Source organism: Phoca vitulina, unplaced genomic scaffold, assembly GCF_004348235.1.
Source record: "Phoca vitulina isolate PV1807 unplaced genomic scaffold, GSC_HSeal_1.0 scaffold13, whole genome shotgun sequence".
In the NCBI taxonomy this organism is placed as follows: Eukaryota; Metazoa; Chordata; class Mammalia; order Carnivora; family Phocidae; genus Phoca; species Phoca vitulina.
In genome coordinates, this window is record NW_022589716.1 from 45,984,273 (window position 1) to 46,011,754 (window position 27,482).

At 47.7% G+C, this 27,482-nt stretch overlaps 1 protein-coding gene across 3 annotated transcripts in view; it reads right to left on the minus strand.

Annotated features, from left to right (window-relative positions):
- Positions 1-27,482, minus strand: part of EEFSEC (eukaryotic elongation factor, selenocysteine-tRNA specific) — a 246,570-nt gene that overhangs the window by 155,979 nt on the left and 63,109 nt on the right. For all 3 annotated transcript variants that reach the window (XM_032412049.1, XM_032412048.1, XM_032412050.1), the window contains exon 2: positions 2,970-3,177. In XM_032412049.1, the coding sequence (XP_032267940.1) occupies positions 2,970-3,177 (208 nt within the window). The remainder of the gene's footprint in view (positions 1-2,969; positions 3,178-27,482) is intronic.

Consider the following 27,482-nt stretch of genomic DNA (forward strand, 5'->3'; position numbering starts at 1 on the left):
CGGGTACAGAGTTTATGTTGCGGATTCTGAAAAAGTTTTCGGCATAGAGAGTGGTGATGGGCACACAGCTTTGCAAATTTTTTTAATTTTTTTTTTTATTTTAAAGATCTTTATTTATTTATTTGTCAGAGAGAGAGAGCACAAGCAGGATGAGCTGCAGGCAGAGGGAGAAGCAGGCTCTCTGCTGAGCAAAGAGCCCAACGCCAGATGCCGGACTCAATCACAGGACCCTGGGATCTTTGTGAATGTATTTAATGCCAGTGAACTGTATATTTGCAAATGGGTAAAATAATAAATATTATGTTATGCAGATTTTACTACAATCAAAGTAATGTGGAGGAAAAAGGGGGGGTAATATGATACACAGTGAAAAGATAGGAATGAAATAAACCCAAATGTCAGCAGCTATTCTGAGTAAAGAAATATTTGGGTGGCTTCTTCTTTCTTTTAATCATTTTTCTCTATTTTCCAATTTTCTTTCAATTGCTCTTTGGATGGGAAAAAATAAGTTATGTTTTTTAACAGGTTTCATGTTTTCAGGTTTTGATATGTACATAATTCGTCAGTCCAAATTTTTCCTTTTTAGGTAGAAAGTTTCTTCGCATTTGGAGCAGCATTACAAAAGATTCACTTCACAAAGGGCCATAAGGCAAGGAAATGGTCACTTAAAATAACTTAAAGTTCTCTGCTGCACAGAGGTGAAAGCTAATGTTCTCTTACAACCTGGCCTGGCCCCGGGGCCCTTGAACCTGCTGGCTACAACCCAACAGGGGGCAATCCCTTCCAGTATGGGGGTTGTTCTCTCTGCCCTCTGGGCACTGAATGAAGACAGAAGAGGTTTCAGGGGGACAATTTCCCCTGGATGTGTGATAAAGTCCACAATTTGACCTTCAAGCAATAAATGAAAATAGGAATAGTAATTTAAAATGCAAAGTGAGAATTTGCCTTAAATTTAACCACTCAAAATAATTAGTATTAATTCACCCTTAAAAGTATCCTAAGCCCTTCCCAGAAGGTCCCATTTATATAGCAAATGATACTGACATTGTACTGGGTTTTTATGCAGGAGTCCAAAGGACCTGTTCTCCCCTTTCTGACAAGTAAATAAAACGGCAGGGAGATCAAATAACTCACTAAAAAGAAGATATAATTTTTTATCTTCCTTTTTACAGTCTCATATCCACTTCCGTTGGGAATAACAAAGTCTGAATTCTTATGCAACACTTATCTAAATGTGTCGATTTTATCGGATTGATGAATTTTGCTAACAAAAGGCAGCGCTAGGAAATCTTTTATGACATATTTGGCCCATTCACAGGCCTGGAGCTTTAATTTAACCAACTTGAGAATTCTGAGGGAGAGTTGCAGGTGTTGGATCTGAAAAAAAAAATCATAAATGGGAAGGCATATCAATCTTTATGACGGGGAAACAAAAACACTCTCTACTTGCTTGCCCTCCACAGGCAGGAGAAGGAGAGGTGGAAGGAGCAGGATATTGTCTCAGGCTGCATAGCAAAGAGGAAGCATCGCTGTCTCCCAGTGACCGCTATTTAGTATTGATCAAAAGGCACTGGCCCGGAGAGGAAGAGAGGAATTGATAAAACAATGAGGTTTGCCAACACTCTGTGCTCAACAAGGACATTTTCTCATTTTCTTGACCACATCAGAGTAAGTCACTCCTGTGGCCGCCTGAGCGAGCGGGCAGCTCTCTGTCCCCCACCCCTCCCACCACCGCCAAGGCTGCCCAGCAGCACTGCCACCTTGCCCCCCCCATGGACGGTAAGCAGAGTCAATCACCTGACAAGGCCTGTTGCTTCTCCTGTTAAAGGTCTCCCCAGGTCAGCCTCCCCTTCCTCCACAGCCTTAACGCAGACCACATTTCTCTCCCTGGGAACAACACCACGCTGCCTCTCCCTGTCTGTTCTCCCCCTGGATCCTCGTCACCAAGCCATCCTTCCACCTGCCGCCAGCCATCTCTGGATGGGAGAACCTTTCAGCCACTTCCTTGCACAAACTCATTAAGGACTCCCTACTTTCCGCAAGACAAAATCACAAACCCGTTGGTGTGAAATACTACGACAGTCCTTTGTGATTTTGTCTTTCCCGGTCTCCCCTCCAACAGCAAAGTCTGTCCATCCATCCATCCAATTTCACAGGCCTCTGAAACAGAAACATCCAGTCGTCCACCAAAACCAAGCTCCACTAGGGCGCCTGGGTGGCTCAGCCGTTTAAGCGTCTGCCTTTGGCTCAGGTCATGATCCCAGGGTCCTGGGATTGAGTCCCACCTCAGGCTCCCTGCTCAGCGGGGAGTCTGCTTCTCCCTCTGCCCCTTCCCCTGCTTGTGTGCTCTCACTCTCTCTCTCTCTCTCTCTCTCAAAAATAAATAAATAAATATTTAAAAAGCCAAAAAACCAATTTCCCCCTTTTGATAACCGAGTTGCAGCTAAGCAGATGGTGAGGGGATCCGTTTCCCGGGCTCTCTGACACCACGGCATGGGTGACATGAGCAGGTAGGACTGAGTCCTCCCTCACCCACAGAATCTGTGGGAAGGGTGTGTGCCCCTTCTAGGTCCAGGCATTCCTGACACACTGGACCCTCCTTCAAACGTGAACGCAGTAGTGCCCATGCCTGGCTTTGACCACACCGACAAGGACACACCCTACAGTAGAAGGGCAGCAAGATGGAGGAAGCCTGGGTTTCTGAATGCTGTGCAGAGAAGAACCCCCTCCAACCGTTCACATTAAGAAATTACCTAGAAAATCAACTTCTAGTTTCCTTATGCTTCTGTATTTTTTGGTCTCTTGCAACAGCATCTTAGCCTTTACCCTTGATGAGAGTAAATGCCAGGCAAGATCCCACTTCCTAGGACCCACGGCTGACACCTGCCTACCCAATCTGTGTTAATGAAATGACCTGTGCCCCAGGACCAGCTTATACAAGTGGATACACCACTCATCAACAAACCTACTTGGTGTTCTCCAGGGTCCTCTGCATTTTCTTGGTCATTTTATCAATCGCTGCCTGTCTCTTCCCTTCAGCTAAGAGGTCTATTTTGTTCAGCACCACAACCAGCTTCTGGCAGGCGATCTGCCCAATCACAAGGCACTCCGCTGACTGGGTCTGCATCCCTTTGGTCACATCAATGACCAGCATCATCAGATCAATGATCTGGGCCCCTGCAAGGAGAGAGAGAAGACAAGATTAGAAAGGGAAATGGGGGAGAGGACTCTGCAGAAAGTGGCCTGATATTTGAGGTTAAGCAAAATCAGCCAAATTAAAGTATTAAGATAAAAGTGGGTGGGGTGGGAAATGAATGACCACCACACACCTTCTAGCCCCGGCCTCGGGGGAGGGACTCTGACCACGTGATTTCACGGAGTCCTCATGACCAACCACCATGAGGGATGGACGCATTACCTCATCTGGAGAGGAGGAAACTGAGGCGCGTGAAATACAGACAGCTCGCCCAGAGCCCCATAGCCAGCATGCAGCAGAGCTGGGGGACCCCAAAACCCACACCATTTTACTGCCTCAATCTTCTCATTTTCATCCCATCCTACCTAGGAAAAAATATCCAAGCAGGAAATATCTCAGTTTTAGACTTGGCAAATGCCTAGAGATTTGGCCTTGCCAAGACAGCAGACAGAAAGACCAGAAAACTAATGTGGAGGCCTGGAGGTTGTGTCCTCTGTGGTTCCTGGGTCTTCTCCTCACAGTAGTTGGTTTTCGTCATGATCCTCCCACCCACGGCTGCAATATAGCTACTCACTTCTTTTGTCCTTTCCATCCTGGGTGGGAAGCTCCTGCTCTTTCAGGGAGGGTAAGAGCAATCCAAGGTTCAGCTACCTCAACAGTGAATACCATATATGTAAGTGTGTGTGTGTGCATGTGTACAGATAGGAGTGTTGTGTGTGTGTGCGTGCACTCTATATTACACATGCATGCCTGGTTGTGAGCACGCCCTAAATACACAGCCACACCTGAGCTGAACAGTAGCAGAGGGACAAATTACAGAGGAGTCAATGAAATGAAACTGCCCTGACCCATGTTAGGAAGACTAATGTTAGCCAATGAAGGGAATGTGTCCTTTTTAATAGGATTTTTAAGTAGTTTCACAAAAAAAAAAAAAAAAAAAAAAAAAAAGGTGTTATCTTGGGGATACAGGAATATGCAGATATTTCCCCCTTTGCCCCAGAAGGGATTTTTAGGACCAAATTATCATCATGGTGCTACAGAGGAAGACTGCTCTATGGGTGACTCATGACCCAAGCTCACTCCTGGGAAAGGAGGGAAGGTGAGGAGGGGCAGTCTTTCCTGTTGGCACATTCACCTTGTGCGCTAGTCAACCACTTAATCTCCACAACCACTGTTTCAAAGAAGGTGGGACTCAGAGTCATGGGGCTAGACTCTGAGTCCTGCCTAGAGCCAGACACCTACTGTTTCTCCCACTGTGCAGGTCAGTGGTGACCAGGGAAGAGTGCTTCAGTGGTGGGGCCAGGCTCCCTGGGGTCTGGTGGCCTTTGGTGCTAGTTGGTCTAGAGCAAGTAGCCCCGTGACTCTGAGACCCACCTTCTTTGAAACAGTGGTTGTGGAGATTAAGTGGTTGACTAGCGCACAAGGTGAATGTGCCAACAGGAAAGACTGCCCCTCCTCACCTTCCCTCCTTTCCCAGGAGTGAGCTTGGGTCATGAGTCACCCATAGAGCAGTCTTCCTCTGTAGCACCATGACGATAATTTGGTCCTAAAAATCCCTTCTGGGGCAAAGGGGAAAATATCAGAGTGTCCCCGCTGTCCTTCCTGCCCCTTTGCTCTGCCCTCCCCGGCCCTTTCTTCTACCTCACCCTGGGCCAGGGACAGAGCAGAGTTGTGGTCAGTGGGGCCTGGAGGGGCAGGCGGGTGCTCACAGCCATCAGCATTGGCATCTCCCTCATCCTACGAGGCAGTAGGGCCTAGGCCTCTGCTACAGCCATAAGGGGGGCGGGGGGTATACTGGTTCTATCACCTACACCTTTTAAACAGCTGAGGCCTAAAAACCTCACCACCTGATAAGACTCCCTCTCATATCTACCAAATCACCAACTCACCTCTGGGATCCATCTCTGTTGCGGCCCCAAACCCCATAACGCACATCAGGCCCACGTCAGCTGCCCCCTAATGGGAAAAGACTTGTCCTTCACCTGGGACTTGTCCCTCTGAAATCCAAACAGCCTCCCAGAAGGAACTTTCTACAACTATATGACTGATTCAGACACTGAGCCAGGTTAAATCAGTACAACCTCTATGAAAGTCAATTCGGAAACAGCTATCAGAATTCCCATTGTCTTTGACGCAGCCAAGCCCACATACATGTTCATGCTTGTTGTAGGTACAGTCAGAAAACATGTAAATGTCCATCAGTAGGGGACATGTTAAAAATAAATAATGCTCCATCCATGCAGTAGAACACTCTCCAGCCATGAAAAAGAATGAAGAAGCTCTTTATTTACTACTGTGAAACAGTCTCTAAGGTGGAGCGAGTGAGAAGAACAAAGGGCGGAGCAATGTAATCTGTGTTTAAAAGGGGGAAAAGGTGTGTGTGTATATATGTGCTGCATATGAGTGTTTGCTTCCATATGCATAAAACATGTCTGAAGGAATGCAAAAGAAACAACTAACTTTTGGCTGTCTGTTGTGAGAGGAGCTAGGTGACAGATATGGGATGGAGTTAGAAGGAAACCTGACTGCATGTTCTCCTGTACCTTTTTTTTTTTTGAAGATTTATTTACTTGAGAGAGAGTGCACACGCACATGAGTGGGGGGAGGGGCAGAAGGACAGAGAGAGAATTTCAAGCAGACTCCCTGCTGAGCATGGAGCCTGACGTGGGACTCGATCTCATGACCCTGAGATCATGACCTGAGCTGAAATCCAGAGCCAGACGCTTAAATGACTGAGCCACCCAGGTGCCCTCTTCCGTATCTTTTAATTTTAAACAGAGGTGTATACTGTCCACACATAAATAAAATTAAGTACATAGCTAGATAAAGAAATAAAACACTGATCTGACTGTGTTGTTCCCCTGCAAAGAGCCCTCGCTGTCCTCTTACTGAAAGGGAACTCGTGGTGTGGCTTTGGGCCCCCCCCCCTCTAACTCGTAGTCCAGGAACATTCTCCCTGCACCGAGCATGTAGGTGCACCTCACAGAGCCCTTCCTGGTGCTCCCTGCCCTGCCCCAGGGGCATATGCATGCACCTGAGAATGCACACACACACACACACACACACAGAGCCTGAGCCCAGCCCAACCCAGAAGATGTGATCTCTCCTCACGTCCTCCCACCACAAGCAAACCTGTCACCAGTCACAAGGATGTGTGGCCAGATGTTGAGGCAGGATGGGACCAAGCCTGCAGGTGAGTGGGAGGAGGAGTGCCCTGGGTTCCCAGCCTGTGAGCCATTCTCTGGGAAGACTGGAGAGCCACTTTCACACAAAACGGTCCCAGTGCCCGACCAGGTGACCCCCAACTCTAGTGGGCAAAGCTGTGTCCACAAAGCCAAGGCTACTCTATCCCACAGATGACTTAAGGACTTTTCAAGAGTAATTCCAACTGCCTGGGCTCCCTCTAGAACCTAAACATCATCCCCTACCTAACCCAAACTATCACCGACCCCCCTGTACAGATGAGGAGAAGTTCGGTGACTGCCCTTGGTCACTTGGCAAATAGGTGCTAGAGGAGCGATCTGAACCCTGACACCTGTTCTCACCTATGTGCCACATGGTCCTTCCACACGGAGACCCAGTCCTTCCACACGGAGACCCAGTCCCTCTCCAGCCTCCTTTCCCACAGTCCTCACCCACTCCCCGCTATACACTGAGAATCAAGGCACACCCCACAATTATTCTCACCCTTCCCTGCCCTGCTTTTGCTCCTGCCCCCCTACTCAGACTTCACCTGCCCCTGGCCCCTCTTCCCCACTGATTCCCATGCTCAGAGCTTATAGACCACAGCTCAGGCTGTCAATCTGGATTCGCAGCACCCAGTACAAGACCCAGCTCAGGCACAGCTTGGGCAATCTTTGTTGGGCTGAACTGAGCAAATGATAGCTCCCCCCATGTCCCAACTCTGTTCCTTTTCTCAGAGATTCAATTCCCTATTGGTATACACCACTACCCAGGAATGCCTTGTCTGGGCCCGGTGGCTGAAGGGGAAGGACTCATGTATTCCACGCATTTAGCCTATCTTACTGATGATGCCTGTTGGGCTCCTGGGGACAGAAATGAAACTGGCCTGACAAACCCAGAAAGACAAGTGCAGCCAGGCCCCAAACACTCAGGCTGGTGAGGATTTCCTCCGCGGCCTTACTCCAGCATCTACAAGCCGCCTTTGTTGAGAGGAGCACACAGCTCTGCTCCAAAAGGCCAGGCTCTTGAGCAGACCCTCTGCGGCGCAGCCAACATCAGGCACTTCTAAAGAGACCAGAGGTCACAGCGACTGGACAGGCCCCACAGCGAACCAGGGCTCAGCAGCAGGCAAGCGCCCGCGGCCCAGCAGCAGCTCTCAGTTACGCCCGTTTCGTCCTCAAACTTTTCATCAGACGACAGGAAGTGACATAACTGGCCCGTCTTGTCTTTTTCAAAATCCCCAGTATTCCAAAGAATGAATCAAACAGTGTCCTTCCCAATTCCCACGAACCCAGGGTAGGAAACCATTCTGAGACCAGAGGGGCACAGCGAGCAAGTGGGCGGGAAACACAAGTCAGGAACTTGCAGCTTACAAATGACCCTCTATATTTTTCCGTCTATCAGACCTTTTCATCTAGTTGTTCTGACTATAGATCCCTTTAAAGGTTTGCAGAATAATTATAACAGGGTTAAAGTTTCTCAGTACTTTAAAAAGTTACAATTTCTAATTCTGTAGATTATATATCTTAATCTTTTCAAAAATAAAAATAAAGAAAAACTTACAAAGGTCAGCATTTAACAAAGTGTAAGTTATCTGTGAGATGTAATTTTCCTTCTGAGACTGAAGAAAAAAGTGTGTTCAGAGAAAAATATTTCAGCTAGAGAAACGGAATATAAAACTTTAAACGTTTTAGCAACCTCAAAATCACATCTTTAATCATAAAATTTGATTTTTTAATCAAAAGCTATGAACACCCTAAAAAGGAGAAAATAATATTAAATTTAAAATAAAGAAAAATGTATTTTTAACCGGTGACTTATTAAATATTCAATAAACAATGTAAATACATTATCCTATATAAAGTATAATATAAAATATATATACAAAATATAAAATATATATATAATAGAAAATTATAGTGGCCATTTCTATCCTATTATTAATATGACCCATGTGCCTAAATACATCAGACCTCTGTGTGCCTTGGTGTCCCCGCGAGCATGAGGACGGGGATGAGCCCAGTCAGTGGGCCGCAGTGAAGACTAAAGGAGACAACATGTGGGGAGGGCTCAGAACAGCACCTAGGCCAGAGGAAATCTTCAATAACATGAGCAGCTCTGACTGCTTTTCCTTCTACAACTCCAACTGTGGCACGCACATGGTATTCTACAGGTCTGCTTCTCGTCTTAACTGCACCTCAACTTTGCCATGTGGGTATCACAGATGAGAAAACAAAGGCTCAGAGAGGTGAAGTGACCAAGTCAAGGTCAGGAGCAAGGACTCAGTCAGAGCAATGTGAACTCGGACCCACTGACTTCTTTCTACCACAGCATCCTGTGTCCCTGAGCGATCCTGTGTCCAGAGTGAAGCACTTACTCTGTACGTGGGTGGGGACACACGTGCATGCCCCTGTGGGTGCTGCAGGACAGCAGAGCAGGGGTCAGAAGTCCCCCTTGGGGCCCAGGGCGGGAGGAGGGGCTGCAGCTCTACAATCCCAAGGTGCCCTCATTGCTATTGTTTGTATTCATTTATTCAATGTATTGCTTGCTTCTCTATTTTACAGGCAAGAAGACTGAGGCTCAGGCAGGTTAAATAACTTGTCCCAAGCTATCCAGCGAGGGTGAAAACCCAGTATTGGATTGACACCAATACAGGCTCACCTGTCCTGGCCCTGACTCTCTGCCAGGAGGTGTCAAGACTTCCATAATATGGGGGCCATTTGGCCCCCTTATAGAGAGTCCACTCAGGTGTGTGTCCATTCTGTGCAACTTAGTTTTCCTCCTTTTGCATACTTTCCTCAAAGTACAGCGACCTGAAGTTTCCCTGTCAGATTCCTACTGGCACAGTACAGTGTACAGCTGTGAACCAGGGCTGTCTGTTCTGCCCTCCTCAGCACAGAATCAGAGGGTTTGGGCGTGGAAGGGGCTTAGCAAAGAAGGTCAATGTTCAGGTGGGGAGCCAAGGGCCACGAATGGGAGGAAGAGGCAGGAGCAGGGCTTGGAGACACCCAACCAGGCATTCAAACCACAGCCCCAGTGGGGGCCTCTGCTTCCTCATCTGTAAATCAGAATCCAAACAAAGATGCCCACTGCAAGAGGTTGGCAGGGGAATCAAAGGGGAAGGCCCGCCGGGCCCTCAGTAAGCAGAGCTGCATTTAGGGCTGTCAGTGCTGAGCCAAGCTCTCAGCCCAGCCTCACATTCAGAGTCGTACTGCTCCCACCTGTCCAGGAGCCCCCCAGGCAAACACATGTGGACAAAGGAGTGAGGTTACTGACTGAGTGTGGGGCATGGAGAAGGAAGAGTTCTCGGAGTGGTCAGGCGTGGGGGTCCCATGGTGTCCATGGACCTAGCACCCACCAGGGCACAGGCGGCATGTTTGACTTGCACACGCTGCCCGCCAGCCCCTCTCCTTGCCCTCCCTGCCTCCCCTTGCTGGAGTCACACATTCGTGATGTCCCATGCTGCTACACAACTGCCAGGGTCACTTCACACACCGCAGGACAGGCCAGGAGTCCAACAGACTGGAGGCACTGGCGAGGCCCAGCCCCTCCAGTGGGGGACCAGAAAGCCAAAGGAGATCCCAGTCACTGGAGGAGGCCCCAGTGCCCGTGACCCTTGTTCCTACCAGATGATGGTTTTCTGGTAGGAACAATTTCAGACAAAGGGAAGTTTCTTAATGCTATATACTCTCTCTGAGCTCTTGTTCCTCATCTGTAAAATAGGGACAATAACTCCATTTTGATTTCTACGGACCTGATAGAAAATCTCAGACATGGAGATAGGAGATAGCCCAGAGGGATGGCATACTTGCAAATGGGGCACATGAGCAAAAGAATCCTCGGGGGGGGGGGGGGGGGGGGCGCCCCTTTGGGGGGGGGAAAAAGGCAGGGGGTGGGAGGCCCCCCTGCGGGCCCCAGGCAGGCACGTGAGAGAGGCAGGGCGGGGAGGCGGGGAGGCAGAGGGGCCAGCCCCCAAGCCCAGGCACCGCTTCCCTCCTGCCAGCTGTGCAGCCTCAGGCAGAGAGACCTCGTGACCTCTCAGAGCCTGGGATCCCTCCCCTGTAGCCTGCCGACCCAGACACAACACCTTACAGGGCAGGGGCCTGCACAGCACGTGGCACATACTAAGAGCTCAATAAACACAAGCTGCTATCATATAGGTACTTGTATCACGGTGCCCAGCACCATAGAAGCTCAAAAGGGGCCATCTCCTTCCCCCATAGGCCCCATGCCCTTTACTGGCTGAGAAGAAGGGAGAGTATTAATGGCAGCATGGAACAAATACTAGCAATACCTCCCCCAATCCATCAGTATCTCCGAGGGCCCTCACAAGGGGCACTGGTAAGTGCCAGCCAACAGCTGGGAGCACTGTGCCCACCAATGGGCAGGAAGTCCTTATTGTTCTAACCCAGCCTGCAAAGGTAGGGTCCTCCACAAACATCCTGCCGAATTCCACCAGGCCAGCAGGGAGACACTCGAGCAGGAGAACCTGGGCAGGCAGGACTGGACATCTTCAATAAGTCATCAAGGTCCCACGACGAATTAACAACCCTCCCTCTCCTCACAACTCCCTATTGCCTCATACCCTGGCATTTATGCCACCAGCCGGCTCCTAACAGGCACATGGGCTCATGACCCATGCTTGATGTGTGTTAGCTCTGCCCTTACCAAATCCCATGAGGAGGAGAGTCTCCCATTTTAATAAAGAGAAATCTGAGGTCTCGTTACACGACAGTAAACAGGAGAATCAGGGCTAGAACCCAGGGCTGACTAACTTAAAAATGTCTTCCTTTTCTTTTGCCAGCTGCCTCTTGGCTATTGCCGCGTCTCCTGGGAACTCTCCAGCATGCCGAAGAGCAAGTGGGAAAGGCCCTGAGGATGGGAGGAGGAAGGAGAGCAGACAAGGTGCAAAGGCAAACCGCCAGAGTCCTCTAGGACGCATCCCAAGCCAGAGGCACGGTCCTCCAGGAGGCAGCGAAAGGAGGCATTCATCAGCACCTAAAGAAACCCGGGAGGAGAACAATGGGAGCGATGTTAGCAGTGGAGGAACAGGGGAAACAACAAAGAGAGCCCGTGTAAGAGACCGAGGAAACAAATACACAGCTGTGGACAAGACAGCAGACAAATAGAGGTGCTGGGCCCCCGCCAAAAGGAAGAAAAGCCAAAAAACAATAAATGCTGGCGACTCATGGCAAAACCCCCGCAGAGCTGAGAGAGGGCGGGGGTGAGGAATGAGACGTGCTGCGAGATGGGGTGAGTAGCCGTCCTTCCCTGGGCCTCCCTGTCCACATATGTCAACGGGGGGAAAAGCACTCACCTGGGACACGGGGACAGCAGGCAGCCATCTAGAGAAAACTAAAGTTGAGGCTCTACCTCACACATACACCAAAATAAATTTCCAAGGACCAAAGCTTTAAATATAAAAATATAGGGCGCCTGGGTGGCTCAGTCGTTAAGCGTCTGCCTTCGGCTCAGGTCATGATCCCAGGGTCCTGGGATCGAGTCCCACATCGGGCTCCCTTCTCGGCAGGAAGCCTGCTTCTCCCTCTCCCACTCCCCCTGCTTGTGTTCCTGCTCTCGCTCTCTCTGTCTGTCAAATAAATAAATAAAAATCTTTAAAAAAAAAAAAAAAAAAAATATAAAACCATAACGATCTTGGAAGAAACCATGAAAAAAAATTTTATAATCTTAAAACAAAACAAAACTCATCTAGGTAAGATACAAAACCAGAAAGATATGAAAAAGAAAAAAAATACGAAAGACTGACAAATTCAACAACATAAAAATCAAACATTTCTGCATGGACAAAAATATGATAAAGGCCAACATGACTAGGGACACATTAGCCACAAAGGACTACTCCCCTTAATCGTCAAAAAGCTTCTTCAAACTGATAATAAAAAGAGTAATGGTCCAATCCAAAATGGCAATAATCTCTCCAGATAGCTCATACTAAGCACATTCACTGAGCACCTCCTACTTGCCAGACCTTAGACTGCTGCTTGGCACACCAGAGATGAGGACAGATGACAGTCTTATAAGAGGGACTCACCAGCCAGTGAAGTAAGGCTAAAAGCCAACAACACATGTAATACGTGAGTCTCACAGACGGGGGGAGGATGGTAAGTGTCCTGGGGGAAAAGAGAGCAGGAAAAAACGGCTCAGGAATGTACAGGAGGCAGGAGGGTTACAATTTTAATTCAGGCTGTCAGGATGGGCCTCACCGAGAAGGAGCTATTTGAGCCAGGACGCGGAGGAGAGAAACTGGCAGTTAACCAGGGGAAGAGCATTCCAGGCAGAGGGAGGGGCCGGTGCAAAGACCGCATGGGGTGTCAGGGGGTCCGGGTGTCCAAGGACCAGCAAGGAGAGTGGGGTGGCTGGAGGGAAGTCAGACAAGAAGCAAGGGCAAAGAAAAGAAATACACAGAGCTCAGACATATAATAAGATGCCCTACCTCACCAATAACAAGAAAAATGCAAATTGAAATGACGCTAAGACTAGTTTTTTCACCTGGTGGGTTGACAAAATAATACCACAATCAAAGGGCCAGAGGAGTAGTAAGTCCTTGCCCTGCCAGGTGCTACTGACTCCTAGCACCCTCCACATAACCTTGCATCACTGCGCCTATTTAGAGATGAGATCAGGTCACAGGACTGGGAGGAAAGGGCTAGAATTGAAAGTCAAGCTCTGCCGCTCCAGGGCCACGTCGTCCCTCCAAACACTGACGACACCCTGCCACTAAGAATGTGGAGAGACAGACAGTCCTGTCCATTTGGGACATGTGCTGACAAAACCTCTTTGGAGGCCATCCTGGCAACAACCATCAAAAGTGTGTACTGTGATCCAGCAACACCCCACATGCAAATGAGGCACATTCAAGGCCATTGTTGCAACGCGTCTGTAGTGGCCAAAACGTGGAGGCAGCCTCGCTGCCCGTCAGGAGGGAGGCTGTTACCTACATTCCGGGATAACCACGTAACAGAATATTACACAGCTACTGAAAAGCACAGAGCGGTCCTATTCCCGAGGTGGAAGTCCTACCAAGAGAGCGTACACAGTATACTGCCATCTCTACAGGCTGTGCATGACAAAGTATATGCCTGAAATCATTGTCCTTGGAATTTTTAGAAGAAACATCACAGTCGTTTATCTCTGGGGAAGTAAACCAGGTAAGCAGGGAATGGGTGCATGCAGGACCTATTTCTTACTGTCTATGCTTTGTACCTTTTAAATTTCAAACCACACACATATATTACTGATTCAAAATCAATTTGTTTTTAAAAATTAAAAAAAAATTAAAAAAAAAAAAAAAAAGACCAAAAACAAGTACACGAAAATAAAACACTATTTACATTCTAGCCAGACACAGTTGCTGTCACAGGTACGGAGCTCACAATGTTGAGAAGTGTTAAAGCTCCAGACACCGAACAGAGAGACACCTTTTCCTTAATGGATTCAGAGGATTTAAAGAACCCTGAAGACAGAATAACTCTCTTGCAGTGCTTGATGTCTCTTAATGCGGTACCTATGCACACATAAAAGCATCTCAGACACCATCCTTGGCATGCATCTCTCCTGCTAGGAAACTCTCCTTAAAGAGCCTGGACTTGATTCTACAAGTTATAACAATGCAACGTTGGGGGATGGCGGCAGAAGAGAGATGGAGGAAGACCCCATTATGTCTGTCTAGGGGTCATAAAGATGTTTCGTTAATGACATTCTGCCCTTCCACAAGATTGATGTAGGAACCACAGACTTGTCCTCATCCCCCAGTCGGCGGTTGTCAGACTTGCTGGAGAGCAACCCCCACGCCCGGGTGCACCAAAACCAGACAACACATTCAGAGACGGTCAGTCCTAAGGGTAACTAAAGAGTGGAGGGCATGTGGGAGTTCTCTGTACTATTGCAAATCTTCTGTAAGTTTGAAATTATTTCAAAATAAAAAAATAAATAAAACAATGACTAAAGTATCAGGAAGTTGGGGAAATGGAGAAAGAAAATGAACATTCACTGAATGCCCAAGAATGCACCATGCCCACAATTTCAATCAATCTCCACAACAGCCCAAGAAGGAGGAATTTATTATTATGCACACTTTCTATAAATGGAGAAACTGAGACTTGGAGAGATCTGAAGTGACTCTCCCACAGTCCGCACAGCTAGCAACTGGAGGTCTGAAGTCCAACCCAGAGCAGTATGCTACCACACAGCATGTGCCCGCCACAAGGCCAAGGGAAGAGAAAATTAGGAGCAAGTTCAGAGGTTGAGACCACATGTTCCTCATTGGAGGGAAATACAAAGGAAGTGATCTTGAACGGAAGCATGAAGGAACTCAGGTAGATCTATAAGAGAACTTGCTGAGAGGCAGGGCTAGTAAAGATGCACATGACATCTTTACACAATTAGAGGGCTCTTTGCTGGAGGTCTTCAGAACAGTTGTGGCGGGCTGCAGGGAGGGAGTATGAATTACACCAGGGCTCCCTGTCCACGCATCACCTCTCATCTCTGCCATGCCTGTGGATACCACTTCTACGGTTATTTACTTATGTGGGCTAAGTCATTTTTTTTTTTTATCTCAAATGCATTTATATTTAAAAGAACTTTACATGACAATAAATGCATGAAACTTGCCATGAGTAGAAGTTAAGCATAAAGATAAACAGAACGAGAACACAAAGCGACGTGGTGCAATATTGTTAAACGCTAACTAGATAATGCTGGCTGCTACAGCTCTGAACCCGAGGCCTGCCGGCTGCTGACCAGGGATCAGCAAGAGCTAGTAAGACACCCTGTAGCACTAAAACGAGTCTCCCTCCGACAGACCGGGAGGGGCAGGACGAGAACTGGAATAGGCATGACCTTCCAACCCTGTCAAGCAGGAGTATTAATCATGGGCCAGGCACCCCCCTGTACCAGCTCCTCGTCACCAGGCGGGTGGCCCACCCTTAGGAGGCCCTGGAGTAAACACCATTCACATTGCCCCCCCTCAGGAGAGGGGCAAAGGCAGGGTCAGGCATCACAGCAAGAACAGAGGTGTCCGTGCTCCCTGGATCAAAGGGCCAAAGGGGGTGCTGGCCTCTGCCACCCCCTTTCCGGATGGAGGCAGATGCACAGGTTCTGCAGGGCCTCGACTCCCCACTTAACAGGGAGTTTTGCCTGTTTGCTTCTTTAAGCTACTGTGTCATAGTCTATCTGGGGTAATCTTTTTAGCTGACTTTGCACAACAGTACAACTCCTGTTCTAGAGCAGTGAAAAGGAGCAGAAAATGGAATTTGAAATGTAGAAATAAAATAATTGTGGGCCATGAGCTATAATTTGATTTCATGCTTTACAAGGAAATGAAAGAAGGCTTCCTTAAAATGTACGGTTTCTGCTCCCTCTCCCCTGTAAGCCCCCTCCCCCCCTTTTTAACCATTTTAGGATTTCCTCTAGCACCGAAGAGAAAATAGGATTGTGGAAAATGTTCAGTTCTCAAGTGTCACTGCCACTCAGGGGCAAGCTCGATTTTAATGTGAACTTCCCATTCTGGGTAAGAGGAAATTCTTCAATTAATAAACCGGGTGTACGGAGGCCAGTCTTTAAGGTTTAATCAATTTCATCTGTACTTAGGATAAAAAGACTGACTATTCTACTTTTTTCCCCCTCGTTTTCCTTCTTTAAAAAAATAATAAAATGAATGTTTTATTTTAAATTCTTTGAGGTTCGTATCTCCTGTTTCAGGAAATATTGTCTATTTCATGCGGTGAGTATGAAAACTTCCCCCTCCTTTCTTACTTTTGCTGAGAATCTTTTTTCAAAATATAACGAAATTATCCTCTGCCCTCATATACTGTAACAGCTTGGGAGATGATACGAATTATACAGGATTTTGGCAGACACCTTGGGGTGGGGGGAGGGAAACAGAGAGACAAATCACCAAATATGGATTCAAGAACTTCTTCTGGACAAAACAGTAAGAGGTGGACACGGGAATGTAAATTACAAAGAAAGCCCGTCCTAGAGTGGCTGAGGCGAACTTCACAGCACAAAGGAAAGAGACCCTGTCCCGCGGGTCATCCAGTCTCTCTCAGGTCTCTCAGCCAGGGGTGGGCACAGGAAGGTGGCCCAGAATCTCAGAATTAAACCAGGGAGCCCCCCACCCCAAGTAGTACGAATCAATATTGAGACCTGGTGATCGACCAGAAACAGCAGGACCTTACGAGGGACAGAGAATTCCTGAATCTTTGTTACGTAGTCACTTGACACTCTGGATCTGCTCAGGTGCCGGGGCAGAGGTTACAGTCAGGCCCCATGGTGGAGTGTGAAGAGCACAAGCTTTGGGGAGGGTCAGCTCGGATTTAAGTCTGAATCTCTGCTCCACTTACCAGCTGCTGTTGTCTCTCACATAACACCTAAACCCTCTGGGCCTGTTTCTTCATCTGTGAAATGGAGATAAAACCACTGCTAACCTTTTAGAAAGTTATGCGCCTCACACAGTGCTTGGAACAAAGAAGGTACCTGGTCCACAAGAACAGGAGGACCCAGCATTACGGGGACCTGGGTAATTCAGTGTATCCCAGGTCTTCCCAATGCTTTGATCAAGGTGCCCTGGGGAAAATGCTACTTTTTAAGTCAATATTTTCACTAAAACTCCATAACCCTAGGGCCCTGTCAGTGTGATTTCCAATGTGAAAATGAGCAAGAGGCTCACCGTTCCTAACGGCTAACCAGTTACGGAGGGTCTAAAGCTTGCTGGCCATAGTCCCAAGCAATAGCCATCTACAAATGAGAAACCGGAGGCTCAGAAGAGTAAAGTTAAGTGCTAAGTGTGAGAGGAGGGCATGGAGCAGGGGAGGGAAGACAGGAGAGAGAGGAGGGAGGCAAAAAAAGGAAGCAGCCAGTGGGGTGAGGGGTGCAGAGATAGTTCGAGCCAGATGGCTCAACTCCTACGGCTAGGTCATGGTGAAACTGGAGCCAAACCTGGGTCTGCCTGATCTAAGGCCGTTTTTGGTCCACCAGGCCTCCCCCCTTGAAGTGGCACCTGAGAGGATTTCTCTTGAAGACAGCACCCTGTGATCCCGAAGGGAAACTGTGCAGGAAGTTTCACCAGGAGTCTTTCCATCTCTAGAAGCAGGCAGGCCCTGGGTTTCAGGGTACACACATCTTCCTTTCCTATGGAGAGATGTGAGGAGAAACACCTGCAGGTATGCAGCTCACAGTGAGAATGAGGGCCAATGTCTGAGAGGGAGACATACACAGGTTCTGCAGGGAACATGCTGGACCCCACTTCAGCCTCCCCTATCTGTATGCCTAATGAGACTCGTCCAAGGGCCTTTACTTCTCTGAGCCTCAGTCTTTCCCATCTGCAACATGGGGATCATATATTATTTATAGGGCAGTGTGGGGCTCACAGATCATGAATGCAAACCTCATAACCCAGGGCCCAGCACACAGCAGGTGCTTAACCATGGAAGTGATAATTACCAATATTCTTGGACGTGAGCTCTCATTCTCACAAATTCTAGCATTGGACAAAGCCCCATCCTGGAATGGAGACAGTGAGTGGCCGTGTTCCCGAACATCAAAGCCTGCAAGGCCCGGGGCAGGCGGGGGGGTGGGGTGGGGGACCTCAACTGAGTGACGTGGGCTAGACACAAGATAAGGTGTGAGTCTAGAGGGAACCGAAATGCCAGTGGCCCAGCTGGAAAGGACAGTTTCTCCTCAGCTCCAGCCCATGTGGCCAGACAGGAATGTGGGCCTGGAGTTGCCAGATCTTCTGATTTTTCAAGACAAGCCAAAAATCTGGACTATTATATGAAATTTCCCAATTTTTAAATGTTGACAACCAATTCAAAAAAATGTTTAAACTGTATGGCCCAAACAAAACATGTCCATGGGCCAAAACTGGCCCGGAGCTCTCCAGTGTGAGATCTGTGAAGGGAATTTTCTCTAGAAAGGAAAGTTGGAAGAAACAGAATAAACATCCAGCTTCTTTGGCTCTTACCTGTCTGAATCAGAAAAGCACTCAAGATCAGTCGGCTGAGCTGGGAGTTTTGACAGCCCCATGGCCAATGGCTCCTATGTCCCACATTTGGCCTTGATGAGGGTAGGGAAGGTGGATGCCAGGAAGGGTTCATCCCGGAAAAAAAGGGTAGTGTGCCCTCAGTTGTCACCAGGCCCCAGAGGACCAGAGCAGGGGGACAAGAGGCCACAAGCCTGGGGTTAGACAAACCTCAGCTTGGACCTGGCCCGGCTGGGCCACAGGGTGAGCATGGTCCCTCCCTGGCCTCAGCGTCCTGCAGGCCAGACAAGAGACAGTGCCGGGCCCCCGACACTCTAACACCCTAGACTGAGGCCCTTGCCTAGCACAGCAGTCACAGTACAGCAGTACCGTATAAAGACGGGGATGACAGAAAAGTGCCCACCTCAGCACTGAAGCAGTTCCTGCACATAAATGCTGCAAACACTGTCTGATATGTTATTTTCTCACTGGTGGAGTTTCTCCCTACAGTTTCAAGCACAGGTTTCCATACTGAGTCTCAAAATACCCACAGTGGGTAGAAAGTCTGAAAATAACTTAAGACAATGATTTTCCTGGAAGAATGAAGCAGGAAAACCTCAGAGGCACCAGCTGGAATTTCCTGTAGGGCAGAAGTTATCCTTACCGAGTCTTTGGTATAAGCCCTTTCCACAAGAAATGAGCGTTGTCCTCACAGCCAAAATTTAATGGGGTGCTTCCTATGAGCCAGGCACTGTTGTAAATGCTGTGTATGCATTAGCTCATTTAATTCAGTCCTCCTAGCATGTAGGTACTATTATCAACACCCCCTTTTTGCAGATGAATATATCAAAGCAGAGTTTAAATCACTTGCCCCAAATCAAAGGGCTAGTCAGTGGCAGGGACAGGCACTCTGCACCCAGAGTCCTGGTTTCTAAAGGCACTGTGTTACCCTGTGTGGAGAAGGCAGTGGGAAGACCAGGGCTCCCACTGGGGAACAGAGGAGGGCAATGGGTTGCCCCCCCCCACCAGCCTACCTCCCAGCCCCATCCACCACTCCCCATGCCTCCTCACACTCCCTGCTCCAGCCACGTTCTTGCCCACCCCAAGATTTTGCCTGGGCACAAAGACAGGGGCCTAAAGCACTCTTTTCATCCCGTCCCTTCTCCTGGCACTTCAGCCTTCCAATTTCAGCTCAGACGTGACCTCCCAGGTATTTCCCTGACTCTCACCGGTCTGGAAGAGGTGGCCCTCCCTGGGGTCCCACAGCACCCACACTGCCCAGAAGAGCCCTGTCCTGCAATTCACTGGCTTCCCTGCAGCCTCACCCACCAGGAAAGGGACCAGACTGGCTTTTTCCCACAGAATCCCTCACACCCAGCAACACAGAGTAGGTGCTCAACAAATATTAATGGAGTAAAAAGAACTGTGAGGCCAGGAGGATTAAGCCTTTTAAATTACTTAGAATGTCCCCTCTATTAACAATAGACTCTACTCTTCAGTGGTGACATTCTAGTGCACTCCAAAAACGTATGTGTGCTTGCTCAGAAACAGAAAGAAAAGGAAGAAAAGCTAAGCAACTGAAGCAACTGTGTCAGGGCCAGGACCACATGCCCTGAAAATAAGGTGGCCTGGGACCTGCAGAGAGGGGTCCCAGGGGCCGCCAAGGGCTGCGTTCACTTGGAGAAGACCCCAAGCAAACCCCTAATGGGGGATGGCTCCTCACATGTCCACTTTGCAAACGAAGAAACGGAACTCAGGGTGGTAAAGGAACTCGTCCACTTCCGCCAAAGGCAGAGCTGGGCCTCAGACCCCTTCCACCATCGTTAAAGTGGGGGGTTCATCCCTCACAAGGCAGGGCAACCAGGGCCACTTTCCCAACTCCAGCACTCTGGTTGTTCTGAGAAAGAGTAGTTGTTGCTGTGGCCTCAGACAAACAGGCCCTTGTAGAAATGGGTCCCCAGGCCCCAGAGAGCCCCTCCCCTGAAGCACAGAAACCAAGGCAGGGCATTCGGAACTAACCCCAAGCTGAAGGTGCTGGAAGGGCAAGGCCCATCTGGAGTGAGCCGCTGAGACTGAGGAGCCAATGAGCCTGAGAGTGGACTTGGGAAACTGTTTACTGGAGAAACAGGAGGAAAAAAGAAGAAAAGAAGGGGGAAAATCTACCATAAAAAGTAAGTAAAATCAGCAAAATTCCTTCATGAAAAGGGTGGAATTAGCATATGGCCTCGGCTGCCAAGTGAGGCCATTGAAGCAAGCAATGTAAATGAGTTCAAGATACAATTAGACATTTTTCTGGACGGAGACAGAGGGGACTGAAGAAGGCATGGCAGGTCACATTTCAGATGGAGCAGCAGGAACACATTTCACTGCAGAGCGGCCTGCAGAGCCCACCGTGTCAGAGCCCTGCACAAACGGCCACAGGGACAGGGCACAGAGGGCAGGCCAGGCCTATACTGGGGGGCTCTCCCTCCCCACTATTTTTTTCTTTTCCGAAGGAGATGGAAGTTTATTGACTACGCCACAAGGGAGCGACAGGCAGGCCAGCAGCGGAGGGGCTGTCCCCTCTCCCTCCCCACTCCTGATTTCCCAAGACACCTCATACAGGACCTGCAAACCAAGCTACCCAGGCCCTGAAATAAAAGTTCACTTCCACTCCACTTCATACATCTATATGCGGTCCTCTGGCCTGGGTCCCAGTCCTTGCCCTCAAGGAGCTCCCACTCTGATGGAGGAGACACACACAAGCCCGAAATAGCAACATAGGGAAGCACATCAAAGTAAGACGAGGACTCTCTGCTAAGCAAGCACAGAAGAGGGGAATTTATCAACTGGAGGGAGGGAGGAGGCCGGAAAGCCAAGAGAAGAGGCCGTTCCGGGCAGAGGACACAGCAGGAGGCTACGGAAGCCCCAGCTGCCAGCGCCTCACAGAGGATGCTGAGCATGCAGTTCCCCAGGATCTTTGGGGAGAGGGCCAAATCACCTCGAGCTCTGTGAAAAAGGACGGAATGACCAGAGGCGCCAGCCGCTGGCCCGTGGACCAGATATGACTCAACGGCAACAGCTGTTCCCAATCTTCTCCAGAGCGCAGCACATGTGGCCCACCCAGGGAACAGAAAAGGCCGGGTCCTTGTGAGGGACACAATTTATTAGGCCCTCTCGAGCCCAATTGGTTCTGATGTCCTCCTTTATGTGGCTCGCTGCATGGGCCATCTAGCTTTGTCAAGCTCCTGGGCCCCAGTTCCCTTCTAGGTGAGGTACATGTTTACTCCAGTCACTCCAAAAGGACCACAAACATTTCCTTTGTGTTCTCAGCATACTCGCTGGTGAAGAGCATTTCCACAGCCCCTGAGCTCCAACCCCAACTCTGAGCGGGGTTCTGCCCCCCACACAGCCTAAGAGAACAACCTCTGCCAACCTCTTGCGTCAATGAACTGGGTCTCTCGATTTGAAATTAGAAATAATCCATAACACTCTGGGAAGAAAATGGGGCAATTCCCGGACTAGCCGAGCACCCTGTCCATGAAATGGCCTCACACCAGACCAGGTGGAGAGAAGTGACAGCACACAACAGGGCAAGTGCTCCGCCCTGTCCTTCCCTTCTCTCCGACGCCCCATAAAAGCAGGGCCCCTGGCCACCAGACCACCTTGTACAATAGCAAGGGAGAGAGGAAAGGTCTGTGGGAGGTGTTTAGCAGTGGGGGGACAGCGGCGGGGAGGAGGGGGGGAGATGGCTGGTGCTGACACAATGCTCTGTCCTCCTCCCTGGCAGAGAGAAATGGGATTACGCTCCCATTTATAAACAACCACTCTGCCTGGCACACGCTGGGCATGCTTTCACCTATATTCACGCAGTCTTCACAACAACCCTGGAAAGGTGAGTACTGTGATTCCATCTTCCAAAGGCAGAAGCTGAATCAGAGAGGTCAATGAACATGCCCAATGCACAATGAATGAGCAGCAAAGCCAAGATCCCAGAGCCCACGCTCCTCCATAACCTTTCAGAGCTCTTTATAGCCATGTGTCCTCATTTTAGGGGGCCTTGCCATTGCCCCTGCCCCAGGAGGGGTCCTCAAAGTAGACACAGAACCAAAGAAGAAACCACACTGGCCAGGGCTGGGGCTGGAACTGCCTCACCATGGCAACCCACGCCATCTTCCAGTGAGAAACTGCTCTGTGCTGGTGTGAGGCTTCCTGGGTGGTGCTCACCTTCACACCGGTCTCTTCTAGCTTTAGCCTTTAAACCTATGGGTTGAAGCTTTAGGCTGAGGTTAGCTGCTTCATCCCACTGTGGGTAAGCAGGCCGAGGCAGCCAGGCATAGGGTACAAAACTCAAAACTCACCAACACAGGCACGAACTTGAGTCTAACAAAAGCAGATGACCTGAGGAGGCCAATTTACCTCTCCGAACCTCAGGCTCCTCACCAACATCAAGGACCTGGGGATACATGTGTCTCTATACCTTTTACTTGGGGGGGAGGCATATTTGAAGAGTATTTTTTGAGAAAATTGGGAAGATTGGAGCATGAATGGAGTATGATACCAAGGAATTGTTAATATTGTTAGCTATGATAATGACATTGAGTTATACAGGAGATACCTGTATTTTTAGAGAGAGAGAGAGATAAGTATTAGGTATAACATAACTTGAAATCTTGTGAATTTGTTTTAAAATACTTCAGGGGAATAAAGGAGAATAGCTTAAACAATCGTGGCAAAAATCTTAGTAACTGTTAAATCTGCATCATTCTATCTTGGGTATGTTTGAAACTTTTCATTAAAATCAGTAAGCAATCAGGATGCCTGGCTGGCTCAGTTGGTGGAGCATGCAACTGTTGATCTCGGGGTCATGAGTTTGAGCCCCACACTGGGGATTTATTTTTATTAAAATAATTTTATTATCAATTAATTATTAATTATTAATAAATTTTATTAAAAATAAACTTTTTTAAACAAGTGAAAATTTTTTTTTAAAAAAGCCAGTAAACAATCAAAAAACCTCCTTGAAGACAGACTCTAGCAACAAAGAAATGAATCCAAGTAAGACTTGGGAATGAGGAAGCATGCACAAAAGGGCTGGGATGGCTGTGGAAATCATTTAAACATAGAATCAAGTCTAAAGAACTGTGATATTTACCCATTCATTAAAATTATGTGCCTACTACATACCGACTGTATTGCTTACAATTCTTGAAAGCAGAGATACATACTACAAATGATTTCAATAAAACTAAAAAAAAAACGTGGAGCAGAACAACCAAAACCAGGAAGACATCTCAGAGTAGGGCTTTATTCTGGAAGTCAGAAGCTTGAGAAATCCAGGCTTCAGTATGTTTATTAAAGATATGAAGTCATTACTGGTCAAACCATTACTACCTCTGAAGTAAATAAAATAAGCTGTAGATCTACGCAAATTTTAAAAATTAGAAAAAATCACATAGAAAGTAAGAGAAATAAAGTATAGCAAGGAAGCATAGAAAATGTTTTGAAAAAAATAGAACATGATGACAAAAGACCAAAAATATAATAATAAACGTAAAAGGGATACACTAACCTATTAAGAGAATGGGGTTTTCAAAATACAAAATATAATCCTATTTTGATGTCTTTGGTTGGGTGGCAGCATTTGAAATGATTTCTTCTTTCTCTCTGTTTTTTCAGCTATATTTGCTGATTTTCCCACAATGAGCACATACACTTCATGATTGCTTTCAATGGGCCAGGCACTGGTCTAGGCACTACAGAAAGATTATCATACAACAACCCTATGTTGTTAAATTTTCCACTTTACAGATAAGAATATTGAGACACCGAGATCAACCTTTCATTCTCTTAGCTAATAAAAGTGTAACTTTGTACATAAACTCTGGAAGTAACTGGAAATATATATATCATACATGGTGAGTTGCACAAGTTAAGGGAAAGGTCCCCAACAAGACTGCCCTCACTTCAGACACCAGCCACAGGGTCAGGGGTCCCCAGGCCATATGCACTCTGGATCCACTGGCTGCAAATCTGGGTGGTTCTCGCAACACCCCTCAAATTAGGTATTTCACTAAAACTACTCACAGAACTGAGGATAGCACTACACTTTCAATTACGGCTTTATTATGAAGGGATTTATATACAAATCAGGACTAGCCAAATGAAGAAACACATAAGGTAAGATCTGGGAAGGTATCTCTCCCCACAGAATCAGGACATGCCACCCTCTTAGCACATCAATCTGTTCACCAACCAGGAAGCTCCACTGAACCCCAGTGCTCAGAGTTTTTATTGGGGTTTCATTAACATAGGTGTGACTGATTGAATCATTGGCCATGAGATGAACTCAATCTCCAGCCCCTCTCCCCTCCCCAGAGGTCAAGAGGTCAAGATGGTGTCTGTGGCCCAAAGCCCCAACCCTCTAATCACATGGATGATCTTTCGGGCATGAGCGGCCCATCCTTTTTTTTTTTTTTAAATTTTTTTATTGTTATGTTAATCCCCATACATTACATCATTAGTTTTAGATATAGTGTTCCATGATTCATTGTTTGTGCATAACACCCAGTGCTCCATGCAGAACGTGCCCTCCTCAATAGCCATCACCAGGCTAACCCATCCTCCCACCCCCCTCCCCTCTAGAACCCTCAGTTTGTTTTTCAGAGTCCATGGTCTCTCATGGTTCTTCTCCCCCACCGCTTTCCCCCCCTTCCTTCTTCCCCTCCTGCTGCATTCTTCTTCTTCTTTTTTTCTTTCTTAACATATATTGCATTATTTGTTTCAGAGGTACAGATCTGAGATTCAACAGTCTTGCACAATTCACAGCGCTTACCAGAGCACATACCCTCCCCAGTGTCCATCACCCAGTCACCCCATCCCTCCCACCCCACCCCCCACTCCAGCAACCCTCAGTTTGTTTCCTGAGATTAAGAATTCCTCATATCAGTGAGGTCATATGATACATGTCTTTCTCTTTCTGACTTATTTCGATGAGTGGCCCATCCTGAGTCTTCCCTTTCACATGAAGTCAGGTGTGGTCAAAGGACCACCTTGAACAACAAGGACACTCCTGTCACTGGGGAAATCCCAATGGCTTTAGAAGCTCCATCCCAGGAACACAGGACAAATATCACATTCTTTATTATATAACAATATGGCTAAAGTATGTTTACATATCACTGCCCTTCATGACCCCCTGCCCCACTGCAGAATATAAGTCCCCACCCTATTAATGAACCTATCTCATTTCTCATAATGTGTTCTAAAGAATAATCTGAAATGCCAACAAATGATTATCATAGTGTTATTAGACTAGGAAATACTATACAAAATGCATATATTCATCAAGAGGAGTGAATAAACATAGTAGAACAAGACAATGCAATACTATGGAGCCATTAAATATGTTTTCAAAGAATATCTAATGATGTAAAATAAGGCTCCTGGTTCAAAAAACTTTTGAAATCAGGGTCTAAAATGTTATATTCAGTGGGATCCCTACTAGAAAAAAGAATATGTCAAAGTATTAACAGGAATTATCCTGAGTAACATTCTTACTTCTTCCTTATATTTCCCTCTATTTTCCAGATTTTCAATATGCATAAATTAAGGAGAAAAAGGCTTTTAAAAAATAACACATGAAGAATAAAACTACATACACTAGCTCCCACGAAGTATTAATAAGCTAATTAATCTGAAAGTATATGGCAATGACTGCATTTCCAATATTTAGAATTTCTTTTTGGCTCTTTTTCAAATCCACCTATTCTTTTTTCATAATGTCCTAATCTCACCATGGATTCTATTCTTTCATTTACATTTCAAACATTTCTTATTTTAAAGCCCCTTTGATTTGTTTTATGGTTTCTAGTTCGTAGGATATGAATTTTCACAGTTGTGTCTATAGAATGTCTTTTTCATGGTGGTAATTCTCCTTGTATGCCTTGTGATTTATCTGTAAATTCATCCCCAACAAACATTGTTTTCTGTGTGAGGTCCTGCATGTGTGTGACTGAAGTGCCCTGTGGGTTCAGGAGCTGTGGTGGCCAGGGCCATATGGCTTCACCAGTGTTGACATTAATTTCTTGGCTCAGGGTTTCCAGAAGCACCAATGATGTGAATATGAGCCCTGCATCCGGGTGCATGCAATCGGGAATTCTGTCCTCTCCTGGGCGACAGGAGCTCTTTCTGAGCTCACCTTCCAGGGTGAGCAACTTAATCTCGACCTGTTGGAGTAGAACTTTCCTGATTTCTTAATTTATGAGGTGACCCTTCACATCTCCAGTTTGGATACCCCTGTGAAACAATGGCTTCCAGTCCTATTCACAGCTGTGAATCTGACTTCCTTTTCGTGTCCAGTCCTTGAAGATGTTCCTTTCCAGCTTCTGAACCTAGCTGTATATGTCTGCTTCTCTTAGAGTGTCTTCCCTTCACCCAGCATGTCAATGAGTCTGGGACACAAGGCTCCCCGCAGCATGGCCGCCCATGTTAACAGGAAGTCTGAAAGAATGTGGTAACTGTAGGGGGTCAGGTGTGGCACACTGTGAGGAGACCTGACATCATGCCATTCTTACCACTCAAAAACACTGATGGAAACTAAATTTACGAAGTAGCTGAAGTCATTCCGGTGAACAGAGAACTGTAACTGAAGTTGGGCTGTAGTCTCTACGCCACAAAGACCTGGACTTGAACCTGGGTTCCGCCAGCTTTGCAGTCTAGGGCCACTCCTCTGGCCCAACACCCACCCACTGGGATATGGTGAGAACGGGCACTCAGGCACAACGCGCTGCAGAGGGAACTCAGGCCCGAAGCCTGGTCTGCTGCCGGCCAACTGACCTTTGCTCCGGCCAGTCTGAATGAACAGTACGCATTCATCCAGCGGCTGGGGTTATTTCTACCAGCTACTTCAGGCAGGCACAAAGTCAGAGCTACAGAGCAGCGAGTTAGAAGTGGGGGCCAGCAGAGCACAAAAGTCCTGAGGAGAACGGCTAAGGGAGGTTCTTACCCCCGGGGGGAATCCTCACACTGTGTGGCTAGTAGTAGCCGGAGCCGTATGTCCCCACAGGAACCTGGCAGAATCTGGCCAGTCACGCCTCTGACAGCAGGTTGTGGTGTCTCCTGCTTCCTATCATCTGACATTGA